General features: G+C 44.7%; 1 protein-coding gene across 1 annotated transcript in view; it reads right to left on the bottom strand.

Annotated features, from left to right (window-relative positions):
• Nucleotides 1-956: 956 nt before the first annotated feature.
• Fam193a (family with sequence similarity 193 member A) overlaps nucleotides 957-18077 on the bottom strand; it is a 191013-nt gene continuing 173892 nt past the window's right edge. Inside the window, exons 19-21 of the mRNA XM_045130323.1 lie at nucleotides 15448-16321; nucleotides 9356-9437; nucleotides 957-1733 (exon numbers count right to left, since the gene is read on the bottom strand). Coding sequence (XP_044986258.1) covers nucleotides 1640-1733; nucleotides 9356-9437; nucleotides 15448-16321 — 1050 coding nt within the window. The 3' untranslated portion in view covers nucleotides 957-1639. The remainder of the gene's footprint in view (nucleotides 1734-9355; nucleotides 9438-15447; nucleotides 16322-18077) is intronic.

Below are 18077 nucleotides of genomic sequence, written 5' to 3'. Positions count from 1 at the left end.
GAGCGATGATGCTGGTGTGGCTGGATGATGGCATGGGTTTTAACTCTCCCATGAACTTTTGCATGACCATGGCCCTGCCGGTTCTCCCCTGTGCTGAACCATCATCCTACATGCACTGTGTTGTGCTGCTTTCTTCTACCTGGAAAAAACAAAACAAAACAATGCAAACCAAACCCTCATTCTCAATCCATCTCTGGCTACTGACTCATTTCCTGTCCCCTGGTGGGTACAAAGTCTCCATAAGTACCAGGACCTGTTGTCTCCCTCCATGTCCTACAAACTGGCTTCTACTAGGTTTTTGGTAAAGGTCACCTTGTAAAGGAGCTGTCTCATAGCCAACCTCTTCCAATCCTGTGATATCCAGGTATGTCAAAGCTGACCAGCCAGCAGTGGAGTGTGTTAGGTGAGTGGAGACTACCACAACCTGGAGGCAGCTGTGTGGCTTCCTGCAAAATGTCTAAAGAAGGGACTCACCAAGCTAGGGTTACTGTTTTAACTACTAACTTTGTCCCTAATTTATGCCCCATTAAGCTTTTTATTTTATTATAAATCACAACCCTCCCTAAACATGGATGGCATCTATTTGCAGGGCCACGGGCGAACCTTCTGACCTGTTCTGAGACACAGGGTCCACAGTCCTCACTCCAATGACCCTGTACCCTGAGGTGTAACCTGGCCACCTTGATAGCTTCTTGGCATTTCTACAAGGCCCACTGATAGATATCTGGTTTGTTGCTATCTCCTGCTGACTTTGTAAGTGCCTGGAATAGCCTGGCTCTCAGAAGACAAAGCAGGAACCCCAAGCCAATGCCTGGGACCACCAGAGAGCTACTTCAGGAGTGGTAGCCCTGGCTACCCGGGAGCAAATGTCACCAGCTTGTCACCTCCCACCATGCCCATCACCCCCAGCAGAAAGCAACCAGACTGGGTCTCCTGCTGTACTAATGTATTCCATCTTTCAAAAAGAAAGACATGATTTTAATATTACTTAACAATATGTTAAAAAAGTAGCCAGGCAGGCCTCCGTGTTAATACGGTCGTACGCTCTAGAACAGACTTGATGGTGTGAGTACTGGGTGGGTTTCTTGTTTTTAACGTTCTCATTCTGTAAGGGGTCTTACACAAGCTGGCTACAAGTCAGGGGGTCAAACACAAACAGCGCAACGTGTACACTCAGAAACAGTAGATTGTAGAGGACAAAGGAGGCCTGCCCGCCCAGCCCGCCTTGGGTGGGACACAGGGCACACGGGAGCTGAAGGACGGCTGACACCCCGGCAGGGACAGATGACAGGACAGGGCGAGATGCAGAGGCGACAGAGCCACATGAATGATGCAAACTCGTCTTTGGCCATGGCCCAGGCCTCTGAGGCCATGGCAGTAGGAGGAAGTGGCGGGAACTACTGTTCCATTCTGACAGCACAGAGCTACAATCAAAGAAGTCTCATTCACAGACTACACGCACACAAGCTAACAACGCGGGTCGAGCAGCAAGTTCTCGGTCTGGGGGTCTCAGGCTGCGGCATCCTGCCCTGCATGCCCTCGGTGAGCACTGAAGCTCTGGGGGCCAGTGAGGGCCTTGGCTCTTGGGGTGGTGCAGCCCAGCTGCCTCCTACATGTCCCTCTTCTAGGCAGTCCTCATTCAGTGGGCAGCAAAGGTGGCTTTCTTCAAGCTGAAGTTGGACCAGTTGATGGACAATCTCTGTCGGTTCTGTCTAGCAGAGTCCAAGCAGAACCTGCAAAGACAAAAAGCCAGTCTGTCACAGAATAATATAGCCCACACCCAGGCTGGCACCCAGCTACATCAACTTCCCTTGTTTGGGCTACAAACTCTGGAGGGGCTCAGTGAGAAGGGTTTGGGGGTCAAAGATTTCCTCCATGCTCCGAAGGATTACTTCATCTTCTGGTGCTTTCTATGGTCATTTCCTACCATAAGGGGACAGCAGCAGCAGAAAAGCAGCTTGTTCACTGTGGGGAGGACTGAGGGTGCCCTAGAAGGGAACATACCATACCACACTTGATCATCTGAGAGCAGCTACTGACTACCATCTCACCTATTACTAGAGGCACCTAGGGACAAATGCAGATTCTGGTGCTCTGTCTAGGCCAACACCCCAGCCAAAACCTGTTGGGGAGCATTTGACAGCTGGGAGAAGGTTAGCAGCTGTGCTCCTCACAGACAAGGCCCATGGGAGCAAGAGGTCTCATCAGGTCAGAGGCCACCACACTCCAGGGCCGTCCTGCAACAGGCTTTTATGGGATACCAATTCTGTCAATGGGAGCCTGGGACACATGTCCTATAGGCACTGAACATTGGCCTAAAGTGACAACAAGAATAGCAATTATGCTCAGGGCAAGAAGCCAACAGCTGGCTCAGCTTCCAAAGCAGCCCAGTTTCAGGAAGGAAGGCATATGCACTGTGGTGGTTTGATTCAGGTGGCCCCCATAAACTTAGGTGTTCTGAATGCTAGGTTCCCAGCAGGGATTTGGGAACTAACACCTCCTGGAAGCAGTGTATTACTGGGGGTGTGCTTATGGGAGTTATAGCCAGTTTCCCCTTGCCAGTGGTTGGCACACCCCCCTGTTGCTTTTGTTCACCCGATGTTGGTGAGGAGGTGATGTCCACCCTCTGTTCATGCTGTTTTCCCTGCCATCATGGAGCTTCCTCTTGAGTCTGTAAGCCAAAATAAAGCCATTTTTCCCTACAAGCTGTTCTTGGTTAGGTGATTTCTGCCAACAATGTGAACCTGACTGCAACAGTAAAGTTGGTACTGAGAGTGGTGTTGCTGCTAGACACCTGACTGTGTGGCTTTGGACTTTTGGAACTGATTTTCAAGAAGAATGTGGAAGGATTTGAAACCTTGGCCTAAGAGGCACCTTGCAGTGCTGTAAGCACAGCTTGATGGACTATTCTGGGTCAGAGTTGAAAGGCCTGAATGCAGTAAGAACTATGGACTGTGAGGTTTGGCTTATGAGGGTGCGTTGCTTGGACGAGGGTAGCAGTTTGTGAAAGACTTGCTATTATGCCTGTGTCCTGAGAAGTTGTGTAGGGTTGCTTTGTGTAGAAATGAACTGGTGTGAGCAGAGGGATATGGCACAGAAAAAATGAAATATTTGGGTGAAACTGCTGCCTATTAAGCTGCATTTGAGAGATCACAACCTTTGAGATTGGTGCTGAACTACACTGGAAGAATGCAGTGTTGTAAGGGGCCAGAATGCTAAAGGAGTGTCCTGTTCTTCAAAGTCTGCTTTATTCTCCTCTGGTTTAACAAATTGGCACTCCATCTGGTATTATCGAGTGTAAGAAATGCAAGAAAGAGAGGGTCACTGAGTTTGCAGCATGGTCTTGTGTTTTGGAAATGGCCATGGGCAGTGTGAAGCAGGTTTGCTGGATGCCTGCATGGAGATCCTATGGGGCCATAAGGATGAACCATAGGTTGCAGTGGGGAACCAGTGGAGATGCTAGAACCATAAGAAGTCTGCTAAGGAGAGCTGCCGCCACCCCCAGATGAAGTTTTCCAGGACTGTGAGTAGCCTATCTGGAGGGGTGGAACTGGAATTCCAGAGACTTGTTACTGGTTAGAATCATCAGACTTGGAAACTTGTCATTGACTAGAGTTGTTGGACTTGGAGCTATAGAGTTTGATGTTTGCCCTGTTTAAATCTTGTATTGGCTGAATATTTCTTTGCTCTGCCCAATGTCATCTTTTGTAGTGTGAATGTGTATTCTGTGCCATTATGGATTTTGGGGATATTTTCTGGTATTATGACTCAGTTAAAAGATCTTGGACTACAGGAATGGTTGAACACCATTAGGATTAATAAAAACTATGGGGATTTTTAAAGACTGAATCATGGATGACTATCAGTTTATGGGGACCTGGGGCAGAATATGGTGGTTTGATTCAGGTGTACCCCATAAACTTAGGTGTTCTGAGTGCTAAGTTCCCAGCTGATGGGAGATTTAGGAACTAATGCCTCTTGGAGGCAGCATACTGTTGGAGGGTGGGCTTATGGGTATTATAGCCAATTTCCCCTTGCCAGTTTTTGGCACATGCTCCTGTTGCTTTTGTCCACCCGCTGTTGGTGAGGAGGTGATGTCCACCCTCTGCTCATGTTGTCATTTTCCCTTGCCATCATGGAGCTTCCCCTCAAGTCTGTAAACCAAAATAAACTTTTTCCCCATAAGCTGCTCTTGGTTGGGTGATTTCTGCCAGCAATGTGAACCTGACTGCAACATGCAGTCACTGTGGTGGGTACTTACAGCCACAGCAGGAAAGCCGGGTCACAGACAGATGCCTACTTGGCCAGGACCTTGTGTTACAGGAACTGTTGGGGAGAGCAGGCTGCTAATCTGGAAGCTGGGGCTGTCAGGGGCCAGCATATATTTTCTGTAATAGGCTAGAGGAACTGCTGCAGGCTCTATGGTCTGTTACAACCGTATGCCCTGCATTGGTAGCACATAAGCACACATGACCACATGTGAGCACAGCTGATGTCCAGGTGGCAGAACCATTTGGAGACAATGAAATAAAAAATATATATCATTTTCATGTGTCTGAAAATCTTTTGTCCCCAACTATTTCAATGTGCAAATTCTCTTAGTTCCCAAGTCAAAAATGAGAAGGGGCAGACTGGGTCTGACTGCATAAAGGGCAAGAGCTCAGGCCATGTGTAAAGCCAAGGTTTTAGCCTGTTCCAACTTATTCATGAAATAACAACTCAGTATAGTGAGACAGGTCCATCCTGCCACAGGAGACATGTCCTCGGTACACAGGTCTTCAGGCCTGTGGGCCCACTGCTACCTCCCAGGTCCCCACTCTGCTATGGACTACAAATACTGCGTACTAAGTGCCTTCTGGGGGAAAAAAAAAAAAAAACACTACCCTCTGTTGTTTCCCAGACAATTAGGGACAACTTTTTCACTAAGTAGAGGAAAGAACATTTTCTTTATTTAAAGACTTTGTGTAATTTCTCCTCATCTCACTATTTCAGCTCTAATCTTAGAAACAGAAATGTGCATGAAACCTGAAAATTATGGTAGATGAAGCTGCTTAAACAAAAACATTAGTAGAGTCCCAGCTGTGTTCCTGACAGGCAGCCTTGTTCAGATGCAGGAATATTGAGTTCCTGGTAGAGAAGGGTAGCACCATCTCAGCTCCCAACATTCAAACTCCTTTTCCTTAGAAATAGCCTTCTAAAATTTTTCTGAAAGTTCCTATTTCTGTATCTACTGTACCTATGAATTGGCAAGTACCTCCCAACTGTCTCCACTAGGTAAGTCCTATCTCCCACTTCCCTCTGCACAGTAGCAAGAATGCTCAGAGATCCTAGACAAGGCAAAATAAGGCTCTTGAGAGCATCAAATCCAAACTGCTCTCTGGGACCCCCCAAAGCCCAGTGAATCCTGGCCATGTCCCCTCCCACACAGACTTCCAGACCCAGGGATTTCCCCATCAGGCCTGTTGTCACACTGAACCAGGTTTTGAGTACTTGTCTACAATGCACCAGAATGTAGAAACCCAACTGACTACCTAAGTGAAGCTTCTGCTGTTCTCTGAGCAGCCACTGTCCTGACATCTGTGAACCAAACCCCCATGACCCTTGGGCAGTGTTCTGGTTGTGTTGCTGTAGAGCCTATAATGCTCAAACCATACTGGGTGTTTTTTTTTTTCTTACTGTTTCTTCAATGTTTTATCTGTGAGCTTCCTCTATGAGGTAAGTCTGTTTGGTTCTTTTGCTATGAAGACACAGTGGAGGATGGGCAGGTGGTTCTTACTGTCTCTTTGGTGGCACAGGCTACAATGGAGTACTTAACCCTTAGTCTGTCCTACCAAACTCCTCCCAAGCAGTGTTCCCTAGGTGATGACTGGGCAGGTGAGGAGCAGCTCCATGGCTGCAAACTTACAGACAGACATATAACACTGTGTTTCCAATCTGTGTTTTTTCACCATTTCGTAATCTTTCTTCAAGCATGTACTTAATTAAATTAGTATGTATTCTGACATTTTCATACATGCATAGCATGTACTTTGCTCATCTTCACTCCCCCATTGTCCACTGACCCTCCTTCCTAGTAGTCGTCTTCTGCTTTTGTGTCTCATATATATGACATAATTTCAGTCTTCTTTATACTAATCCTTATAATGTATAGCCAGATACTTTCTTCTCGATTTTAAGGCAAATCCTTGCTTAAAGTAGTATAATGAGCCTTTTATGAAGTTTTGCTTTTTTTTTTTTAAATTAGGACCTCACTTTAGCCCAGGCTGACCTGTAATTCACTATGTTGTCTCAGGGTGGCTTTGAACATAGGGCAATCTTCCTACTTCTGCCTCCCGAGTGCCACCACACCCAGCTTGACTTTTTTTAAACACAGGGAATCCAGGGTCTCACATATGTTAAGCAGATTCTCTACCACTAGGTTAAGTCCCCAGCCCATAAGTGCTGTCTCTATTGATAAACTACATTTTTGAATTATTGATGATTTAGAGAAAAATAAGTAACTTCTGTACTTATCTAGCTAGCATTTGTGATGCTATTCTATATTCACTGTGTCAATGTCTAAAATAGTTTTGATTTCCTCCTTCCCATTCTTTTAGCTTTCAATTTCTTTTGTCTCTATACTGAGCATAGGGAACTGCTTTATACAGACTTGTCTTCTCTCTCTCTTAGGAACAAAGTGTTTCCTCACTGGTTAATGCTGCAGCACTTCTAGCATGTGTGTTGTGTTGTTACATGTGTGCATGTTTAATGCGGTACATGCATGTGTATGACCCCATGCATTTTTCAGCAGTATACCCAATGCTCTACTCCATTGCTCTTTGCCTCTTCTCATTTTGATCCAGAATCTTACTGATACCAGAACTTGTAATTCACTGGTCTTTGCTCCCCTTTGTGGGATTTGGGGTCACAGGTGCATGTGGCCATGCCCAGCTTGTTACCTGGGATCTGGAGATTCAAACTTACTGGCTTCAGGCTCCTTCAGCCCCTCATACTTGAGCAGGAAGCACCTGACCACTAAGCCATCTCTCCAGCCCTAATTTGTAATTTTTTTTAATCAGGGTCTCACTCTAGCTCAGACTGATCTACATCTTCTTCTATAGCCCAGGCTGACCTTCAACTCCTCCCAAGTGCTGAATTACAGGCATGAACCACTATATCTGACTCCATCTTGCTGCTTTTTTTTTTTTTAAAGTGTGGTTACAGATACATATTTGTGTTTACCATCTTATTTCTATTTATCTTACTTTTTCTACATATTTTTCTCTTTTTCCCCCCCTTTTGCTACTGTGGATGAATTGAAGGCCTTACAGACATACTAGGAAAGTATTCTACTACTGAAGTATATCCCCAGCATGCATTATATCTAATTTGCACACATGTTATTTGTTTGTGACAGAGTATTGCTATGTATGTAGCCCAGGCTGGTCTTCAACTTGAGATCTTCCTGTTTCAGCTTTCTAAGTAGCTGGAATTACAGGCATGTGCTACCATGCTTGGCCTTCAGCCATAGCTTAGGCTCCTTGCTGTCCTGCCATTTGTTTCCAAGTACTCTTGGCTGGGTATGTGGGCAGCAGGAAACCTGGTCCCCTGGTCTCCTTAGCACCCTGCTCAGTCTCAGCTCAATTCTTGCTTGCCTCTATGGGACCAAGACAGAAGGTTTTATTTATTTTTATGTATTTATTATTTTCAGTACTCTCTTGCTTATAGCAAAATAAAGAAATGTAGGGCTGGAGAGATGGCTTAACAGTTAAGGTGCTTGCTTGCAAAGTCTAAGGACCCATGTTTGGCTTTCCAGGTCCCATGAAAGCCAGGTGCACAAGGTGATGCATGCTCATCCATGCACACAAGATAGTGCATGTGTCTGGAGTTCAACTGCAGTGTGACTGGAGACCCTGGCATGCCAATGCTCTCTCTCACAATAAATAAATAAGATGGGGGGGGGAGGGGGAGAGAGAGGGAGGGAGAGAGGGAAGAGGGAGGGAGGGAGGGAGGGAGGGAAGAGGGAAAGAAGGAAGGAAGGAAATATCTAAAGGAGTTTAGTATGGTGTCTAAGTACCTATAATCCCAGATACATAGGATGCTAAGCCAGGAGCATCATGAATTCAAGGCCTTCCTGGGTAACAGGCTAAGTTCAAGGCCTGCTTAACTTAATGAAACCAGTCGGGAAAAAAAAAAAAGAAGGTGGGGGTGGAGTGAGGTTATAACTGAGTACTACTGTGTTGCCTAGCATAGAGTGGACACATGGCAGGGGCCTGTGGGAAAAGGCAACCCTTTTGAGTGAATTGCCCACCATAATCAAAGTAGAATCTTATGTAATGACTGTGCCCCACAACCTTGCCCTGCTGTTTTAAGTAATTCAAGCAGGGTGTGTGGTGCATGCCTATAATCCTAGCACTCAGGAAGTAGAGGCAGGAGGATCCAAGTTCAAGGCCATCTTCAGGTACATAGTGAGTTTGAGGCTAGCTAGGGTACATGAGATCCTGTCTTTAAAAAAATCTACTAAAAATAAGTACACATTCAACAAATTTAACTACAGGTTCTTCCTTTCTTCCTTCTATTCTTTATCCTTTGTTTCTTTTTTTGGGCCTTGACAGAGAGCATTGATGACTATGGGCACTTCAGCCCCAAAGCACAGCTTCTAAGTGTCTCATCATTATGTCAACATTTCCTGCAGGTCTCTGATGCAGAATACAGGCTTTCACCTTTCTTGAATGTGCCTGTCTGGTTCTTGAGACAAGGTTACACTATCTAGCCTAGGCTTGTCCTAAACTAGTAATCCTCTTGTCTCAGTCTTCTAAGTGCTAGAATTACAAGACTGTGTAATGCCCTACTTAAACAAAGTTTGTATTGCCATAATTCACATAGTAGATCAAACCCTGCTTACCAATAGAAATACTGGGCCAACATGTAAAATGATATTTTTCTCCCTTAAAATACTTCATCAGCATTTCAAGTACCACACACACACAAGAACCATGTGGAAGGCTTCCAAGAACACAGGAGGCAGCCCCTCCCCAGAGTCAGAAGCAGTGGGTCTGGGGAGGGCACAGGTTCTCAGTTGATGCTCATGATCTAGGTACACTGTTGGGACCACCACTGTCAACTGTTCTCAAAATACATTGGGGGAGGGCAGGAAGTATGTGAAGATGAGTGAGAAGGCTTGTGCAAGTGATGGTGTGTGGGTGGGGTATAGGGTCTGGCCTGTGTTTCTAGAACTCTATTTCACATCTGGCTTGCTAGGTACATTAGTCCACAAAGACTGCAGTGCCATGGCTGAATCATGGGCACAGAGAAAATCACATCAGCCTGGTAATCAGGACTGGCTACTGTTTACAACACATAGTTCTTCCATTACCTTTTGAAATACTCCACCTCCCTCTCAGTCTCATCCATGTCCACACTGTCCAGGTCAATATCTTTAGGCAGAAAGACATCATCTGTGAAATGAAGAAAAGAAGCATGTCACATTATCAGAGAGCCATCTTACCAGAACAAAACAAATAATTTATCACACTTTTAATTTAATACCTCCATAAAGTATAAAAAAATTTCTCTAAAACAAGATTTTAAACAAAATTATTTATTTATTTTCCCAAGGTAGGGTCTCCCTCTAGCCCAGACCCAGAACACACTCTGTAGACCCAGGCTGGCCTTGAAGCCACAGTAATCCTCCTAATTCTGCCTCCTTAGTGCTGGAATTAAAGGCATGCATCACCAAGCCTGGCTTACAAGATGAAGGGGAAGGGGAAGGGGAAGGGGAAGAGCAGGGAAGGAGAAAAAAGAAAGAGAGAGGAGAGAAAGAGAGAAAGAGAAAGAAAGAAAAAGAGAGAAAGAGAGAGAGAGAGAAAGAAAAGAAAAAAAATGTTTCATTTTGTTTTTTTTTCAGGTAGGGTTTCACTCTAGCCCAGGCTGACCTGAATTCATTTGGTAGTCTCAGGGTGGCTTTGAACTCCTGGTGATCCTCCCACCACTGCCTCCCAAGTGCTGAGATTAAAGGCATGAGCCACTACACCTGGTTCTTTTTAAAAATTGTTTTGGTTTTTTAAGATAGGGTCTCACTCTAGCTCAGGCTGGCCTGGAATTCACTCTGTATTCTCAGGGTGGCCTCAAACTTACGGTGATCCTCCTACCTCTGCCTCCCAACTGCTAGGGATTAAAGGCATATGCCACCGCGCCCAGCTTAAAATAGTCTTAAATATTTATTTGAGAGAGATAAAGAGGCAGATAAATACAGCGACTGGGAGAGAGAATGGGCACACCAGGGCCTTCAGGCACTATAAACGAACTCCAGACTCATGCGCCACCTTGTTCATCTGGCTTATGTGGGTCCTGGAGAATCAAACCTGGGTCCTTTGGCTTCACAGGCAAATGCCTTAACCATTAAGCCAGCTCTTCAGCCCTACAACAAAATTTTGTAAAAGGCAGATTGCTCTAGTTTGATTGTGAACACCTCGCACTACTCATTGGCTTGCTGAGCAAGGCAACTGCTGGTTCAAGTTCCATCAGCAGAGACCTGTTGGATGGAAGCCAGACTCTCAAGTGACTGGTCATCCAGTGATGGCCAGCCAATTACAGGCCATTTAGAAGGTTCTTAGAAACTTACACTAACTGGGAGCCCAAGGGTCCTCAGTTCCTGTTGGAGGGGACAGAGGCAGAGTGTGGCTGCCAGCAGAGCTGTCCAGAAGGCAGGCCAGACAAGAACCCAGATGTTAATCATTCAGATATGGGCTCTCCCAGTCATTCAATCATGTATACGTTCCATCCAAAAGTTCTCAGGCCTTCTCCCCCATCAAAAGCATACTTTGTCTACCTTTGCAGTCCCACAGCCTTCTGACCACAGACAAGGTGAGCACAGGAAGGTTTCTGGTTCAGAGTCACTCCATTTCCCAGAATCCCAATCAAGTTTGAGAATTTCAATTTCTCTTCCTTGTTCTGCCTACCACACTAGTCCAACTGAACATTTACCCTTTTCCCTGGTATGGTATGTGGATCCAGGTGACTATGACTGTGTGAGGCAGCCTTGGTACTATGCTTCATCAATGCAAGAGCACAAGCAAAAGCTGCTCACATTTTTCTGTTAACAACGAGCTTTAGTTTTCCCAGGTTATCATCCCATGTCCTTCTATGACAGTGGAAAATGCATTTTCACAGTATCATAATTAAGTCATATCTCACTTGTCTAATAACATCTCCTGTTTGTGGAGACTCACATGGCAGAGCACTAAAGGATGGGCATTTCCTACCATGAAGAACAAGACTTAGGAGAGGAGGGCCCTGAGCATAAGGAAAAAATGAGGCACACAGGAAATGCAAGAATCCATTCCCAGTATCCAAGACAGATGTGTCAGGGAGGGTGGGGGCCTTGTGATGTCATAGCAGAGAATTGTGATGTCACCACATGGAACTGTGCTCTGACAACAGGTCTCTGTAATGACACAGTAGGGTATTATGATGTCATAATATGAACTGTGTTGTGACAGTAGGCCACTGTTATGTCCATATGTGGAAGTGATGTCACAATGGGATCAGTGAGACCCTATTTCATCAAAAAAGATGGATGGTCAGAAGCCATAGAGTGTTACTAGAAAATTTTCAGTGCCTGGGATGGGATACCTTCCAGTTGTTGGCCAGGGAGGTCCCTGTTGCCTCCAAAACATTAGACTATTGTCAAGGCCCTTGGTTCCCCATGAGAAAGAGATGGTAAGACCCTATTGCTGAAGACTTTACATGCCTGAGCAGCAAAGTCACTGAGAAAACAAGTTGGTGCTGAGCAGAAAACCTTTTCCCTGTAGCCCAGCCAATTGAAAGCTGGAAAAAGCTGTACTGTATACAGTCTTATGGGAGACAGAAGTCATCAGCAGTGGAAACAGTGGACCCTGGAAGCCTCAAGTTTGGCCAGACAGGCCAAATGACTAAATGAGTGCCAACAGTGGCATGTCTGCTCTGGGGGAAACCAATTGCTCTCTGCCTGGTACTGAAAACCTAATCAAAAGCCTATGGCATATATTACTCTCACCAAATTACCCTGACAGCACTACACTTAATGTTCATAGTCATACATTAATGCTACTCTCACTTCTAGTTAAAGAAGCTTCTCTTTTCAAATGGCACTGGGATGACCCAAAAGGCAACATGGTGCTGAGAAGAAGGGACAAAGGAGTGTCCAGAACTGAAACATCTCACACCCACCAAGGCTCAGGGTCCATTGCAGAAGAGGTGGAGGAAAGAATGCAAGAGCCAAAGGAAGAGTACCATTTCTTACAACTGTCTGGACAGAATTTGACCTTGCTCTCCAAGGCCTCACAGTGCTTAGCAATACTCACACAAGACCCTCATAATAGGAGAAAAAGATGATGACACCAAAATAAAAGAGACTAAAAGAGAGAGGGAGGGGATATGACAGAAAACAGAGTTATGAAGGGAAAGTGGGGGGGGGGAATACCATGGTTTGTTGTTAAGTATAGAAGTTCTCTCTCTATATATATATGTATATGTATGTGTGTGTATGTATATATGTGTGTGTATGTGTGTGTGTGTGTGTGTGTGTATGTATATATATATATATATATATATATATATATATTTTTTTTTTTTAAAGGGTGGATAGAGCTGGCCATGGTGGCACACACCTTTAATCCCAGCACTCGGGAGGAAGAGGTAGGAGGATTGCTGTGAGTTTGAGGCCAGCCTGAGACTACATCATGAATTCCAGGTCAGCCGGGCCACAGCGAACCCCTTAAAAAAACAAAAAGGGTGGATGGCACCTCCACACACACACATACATGCATACATTTTTTTAAAAGATTTATTTATTTATTTACTAGAGAGAGAGGGAGAGATAGAGAATGGGAGTGCCAGGGTCTCCAGCCACTGCAAATGAACTCTACACGCATGCACCACCATGTGCATCTAGCTTATGTGGGACCTGGAGAATTGAACCAGGGTACTTAGGCTTGGCAGGCATGAGCCTTAACTGTTAAACCATCTCTCCAGCCCCATGCATAAAAAATTTAAAATAGATAAAAGGAAGTTACAGACTTTTTTTTATCTGAAATGATTATCAATGCAAGAATATTAAAGTAACAGCAAACAGAACTTATTTACCACAAGCAAGTGGGCTTTATTACAAGAGTTATAAATCACTATGTTTTCTTTTTGTTGTTGTTTGTTTTTTGAAGTAGGGTCTCACTCTAGCTATGGCTGACCTGTAGTCCCAGGCTGGAATTGAACTCATTCAAAATGAACGTCTTACCTCAGTCCCCCAAATGCTGGAATTAATGGCATATGCTACCATGCTCAACTGAAGTAGTATTTTTATGTATTTTGTTTTTAAAATTAATTTCATTAGTTTATTCTTAAGTGTAAATGTGGTTACTGAGATAAATTACATAGATGGCTTCAAGAGTATTCCTCTGTTATAGTGCTGCCTGACTGGGTTGTGTGTGCAAAACCCCTCAGTTTCTATGTGTTAGCTTCACATCTTTGGGCCTGTTTTTTTTGAAACAGAGCCTCACGTAAGCTCAAGCTGGCCTCCAACTCACTGTAGCAAGGGTAACCTTGAACTTTTGATCCTCCTGCCTCTACCTCCCAAGTGCTGGAATTACAGGCATGTGCTACCACACATTTTATATGTTTACACGGTGCTAGGGTTTTGTGCTAAGCAAGTACTCTATCAACTGAGCTACATTCCAAGCCAAGACTTCCACTTCTTGTGCCTTTAGTGCTTGTCTTGTTATATTTCATCATTCCTGAGATGGATATGGTGTCTCCACACATTAACTGAATAGTGGCTCTAAGGCTAAAGCTTATCAAAAGTTTTCCTAGTATTTATGGAGATACTCATGATTCCTTTTTCCTTGGGGCTACTTACATAGTGTATTATGTGGCCAGGCATGGTTCTTGCCTTCTAAGAAAACACTCTGAAGATGCAGTCAGTTCTGTACAGTACTATTCACAGCACTGCGTACAATTACAAAGCACTGGAAACACGCTAACTCCTCCCTACATATTATGGCTGAAGAAACTGTAGCACATTTAAAACAAAGCACTACTCAACTTGAAGAGCAAGGAAGATCTCTGTGAATACGAGTGCTTCCCAGAATAAGTTAAAAAAGGAAAATATCCAAGGGCAAAAGAACATATAGTATGCTGTTATCCATACTTTTCCACAGTGTTACCAGCCAATTCTGAAACTATGTTATGTGTGTTCTAGGTCTGCCTAAGTCAGTAAATATGTGGCAAACAGATCAGAGAGCTACAAGAAAGAAGAGGATCTGTTGCTGTGGCACTGGAATATCATGCGAATTCATTTTACAACAAAGACACTAAATTTACTAACTTTAAAGAGGAAATGTCAGGGCAGGAGAAATGACTCAGTAGGTAAGAGTGCTTAATGCACAGACATGAGAGTCTGAGAAGGCCTGAGACCATGAGTTTGATCCCCAACATCCACATAAAAAAGGTGGTTGTGGCTATGCACAGCTGTAACCCCAGTTCTGAGAGGAGCAGACACAGGAGAATCACTGGGACTTTTTGGTCAGCCAGTCTGACTGAAACTGCAGTTCTTGGTTCAGTGGGAACTTGAGCAATAAAGGACACATGAAAATCTCCTCCAGTCATACATAGGATACACCTGCACACACATGTGCATACATCATGCATACACACATGCCAAAAGCAATTTTTTTAAAAAAGAAAAGATAAAAAAATAAGTTCAACTGTAGAGAATCTGGGTAGACATTCTCTCAATCCAGTTACCACCACCAGTGATGGGAGGGGCATTACAGTTGGCTCTCCTTACTTACCAATTCTGTATCTATGGATTCAACCAACAACGGATTAAAAATACTCATGAAACAATTGCATAATCAGGGATTTGAGAGATAGCTCAGTGGATAAAGTGTTTACCACTCAAGCATAAGTACCCAACCCAAATTCAACCCTCACCTCCCACATAAAAAGCTAGAAGAAGCTGTGGTGGGTTTATATAATCCCAGCACTATAATGGTGAAATGGGAGGTAGAGACAGGAGAATTTCCTGGTTGAGCACAGCAGACAGCAACAGCTGAGCTAGACTGAGAGAAATCCTGCTTAAACAAGATGGAATGGTGAGGACCAACCTGAGAGTTGTCCTCTGACTTCCACATGTGCCATGGCACACACACACCTGCCTTTTTTCTCCTCCACCTTCTCTCTCTCTCTCTCTCTCTCTCTCTCTCTCTCTCTCTCTCTCTCTCTCTCTCACACACACACACACACACACACACACTTGTATACTCTTTATAGCCATTTGAGGTCTAAATTACTTCAAAATAACAAAACGCAACAACCATGCCTACCTATCCGTCACAGATAAGTAGCCTCTCTCACCTACAAGGCCAGCACAGGGGTTTGGGCTTCCATCAGGGTATTCATATAGAAAACAATTCCCCTCCACTCTGTAATTACCAATTGAACTGCTAGTTCTGTCTCCTTTCTTCTTCTTGTTTTTCTTGTTCTTGCCCTTGGGCTGAGGAGAATCAGACAGAATCAGCCTGCCATTCTGCAGAGGTTGGATGGGAGAGGGTGACTCAGGAGCAACTGGGTTTGGCTTTTCCTCCCTGACATGGTTCAGCTGTTTCTTGTTATTGTTGTTCGTGTTGACTTTCCTCTCCTCTCTCTTATGCTCTGAGAGGGAGGTGAGGTCCACCACTTTAGTCTTTGACTCATTCTGGGCCCGGAGTTTGGGCTGTGCCTCTGTGGCTTTGGGGGACTCTACGGGCTTCCTTGCTGGCTCACTGCTAGCCTTACTGGACTGCTTCAACTTCTGTTTGCCATTTCCCTCCTTGTGATGATGCATCATGTCCAAAATAAATGCAAGGGGCTCATGTTGCTTCCCGCTGACCTCCTTGGACAGCAGAAGCTTGGAGTCTTGGGGTTCCATGGAGTCTGCAGTGTCCCCATCAGCTGCCCCTGGCCTGGGCTCTGAGTGATTCACCTGTCTAGAAGGGGAGTGAGATGAGGTTTCTGGTTCTTCAGCTTGCTCTAACAAGCCATTCTGAATGTTTTCAGAGTTAGGGACAGATTCTGTTGTTGCCTGGAAACTTCTAGCCAGCATGTCCAATTTGGGACAGTCTTTACTTGGCCTTTCCTTTTTCTTCTTTTTTACAGCTCTTAGTTTCTGAAGCTCTTGAAGCCGCTGAAATTCTTCCTTGAAACGCCTTTCCTCATCTTCCTCTTCCTCCTCCTCTTCCTCCTCCTCATCTCTTCGCCTCTGTTCCTCTTGGAGATGCAGGTGCTCCCGTGCCCTGGCTTCAGCTTCCAGGCGTGCCTTTTCCTCCAGCTGTCAAGAAGAGAGAAGGTGGCTTATACTATGGTAATAACTCTAAAGCCTGAGACACAGAAAACTAAAGACAATTTTAAAACACCAATTACTTAATGTAGCTTCAGCTCTGAAAGGGGTAATATAAGCTGAAAATACCGACCTTCAGCTATTTTACTCCGCAGAATGGTTAGATTTCAGTCTAACAAGGAACATGCTTACTTTAGTGGGGGAAGGGCATGGTGGCTAACACCCTCTGACTGAGAGCTGGGCACTGGGAAAGAGTCAAAGCAACTGTTGTGCTGTACCCAAGGAGCTGGCCATCCTCTTGTTTTGAGGCAAGGACTGACCTAATCCTGGCCACAGACAGACCTATAGCTATGCAAGTCCCACCAGCTGCCCAAGCTCTCAGCATGCTTGACTGTCCTAGTGAGGACTGTGCCAATAGGACATGCACGAAATGTGTCCTAAAACCTCCTTCCCACCTTGGCAAAATCCCAGTATATTTTCACTACTGTAAGGGCAAATAACTTTCAGAACTGCTCAGTATTCCATAGCACATAGAACATCAGTGCATCCAGGCTGTCCAACTTGGTAAATTAGTTTTACCTAAGTGAAGATTTCATTTACTAGTGCTACATAACTCCTGGGGTACAAACTGAAACTGTTCCTTCTATATAGAAATAAAAAGCCACTAAGTGAAAGAGGCATTGATCCTTCCATGGCTGGGCTATAACAAAGCTACTACTTGTGTGAGAAATCATGGGCAAACTTTTTTTTGTTGTTTATTTTTTGTTTGTTTTCTTGAGGCAGGGTCTCACTCTAGCCCAGGCTGACCTGGAATTCACTCTGTCGTCATGTAGTCTCAGGGTGGCCTCAAACTCATGGCAATCCTCTTACCTCTGCCTCCTAAGTGTTGGGATTAAAGGTGTGTACCACCATGCCTGGCTTCTTTTCCTTCTTCAAGGCAGGGTCTCACTCTAGCCTGAGGTTAACTCAGAGCTGCTCACTCTGTAGCTCCAGGCTCACCTCTTACCTCAGCCTCCCAAAGTGCTAGAGTAAAGGCATGTGCCATCATGCCTGGCCCTTCTATGTTTTAAGTGTTTTCGATCTCTGTTTTGTGGGATGGGTCTCAGCATATCCCAGGCTGGCCCCAAACCCCTGGCCCCAGTTATCCTCCCACTTTAGTCTCCTAAGTAGTTGAGACTGTAGGCACCCATCATTACACCAAGCTATTTTTCACAATGTATTTCTTTTTTATTTTAAGAGAGAGAATGGGTGCATCAGGGCCTTCAGTTGCTACAAATGAACTCCAGATAAGTGCACCCCTTGTGCACATGTGGAACCTTGCACACTTGTATTACTGTGTGTCTGGCTATAAGGGACCTGGAGATTCGAACATGAGCCCCTAGGTTTCATAGGCAAGTGCCTTAACCACTAAGCCATTTCCTCACAATACACACATATACACACACACCTTTTTTGTTGTTTTTTTGAGGTAAGGTCTTGCTCTAGCATAGACTGACCTGGAATTCACTATGTAGTATCAGGGTAACCTCGAGTTCACAGCAATCTTCCTACCTCTACTTCCCACATGCTGGGATTAAAGGCATGTACCACCACACCTGGCCAACCCCACAATGTATTTCTTAATTTCTTTTTTTTTTTTGGAAACAGAATCTCACTCTAGCCCAGGATAGCCTTAAACTCCTACCTCAGCCTCCTGAGTACAGGGATTAAAAATGTGTGCCACCACATCCAGCAGTTTTTCACAATA

The sequence above is a fragment of the Jaculus jaculus genome, chromosome 11 (genome assembly GCF_020740685.1).
Source record: "Jaculus jaculus isolate mJacJac1 chromosome 11, mJacJac1.mat.Y.cur, whole genome shotgun sequence".
Taxonomy (NCBI): Eukaryota; Metazoa; Chordata; class Mammalia; order Rodentia; family Dipodidae; genus Jaculus; species Jaculus jaculus.
This window is presented reverse-complemented; position numbering and strand designations above follow the sequence as displayed.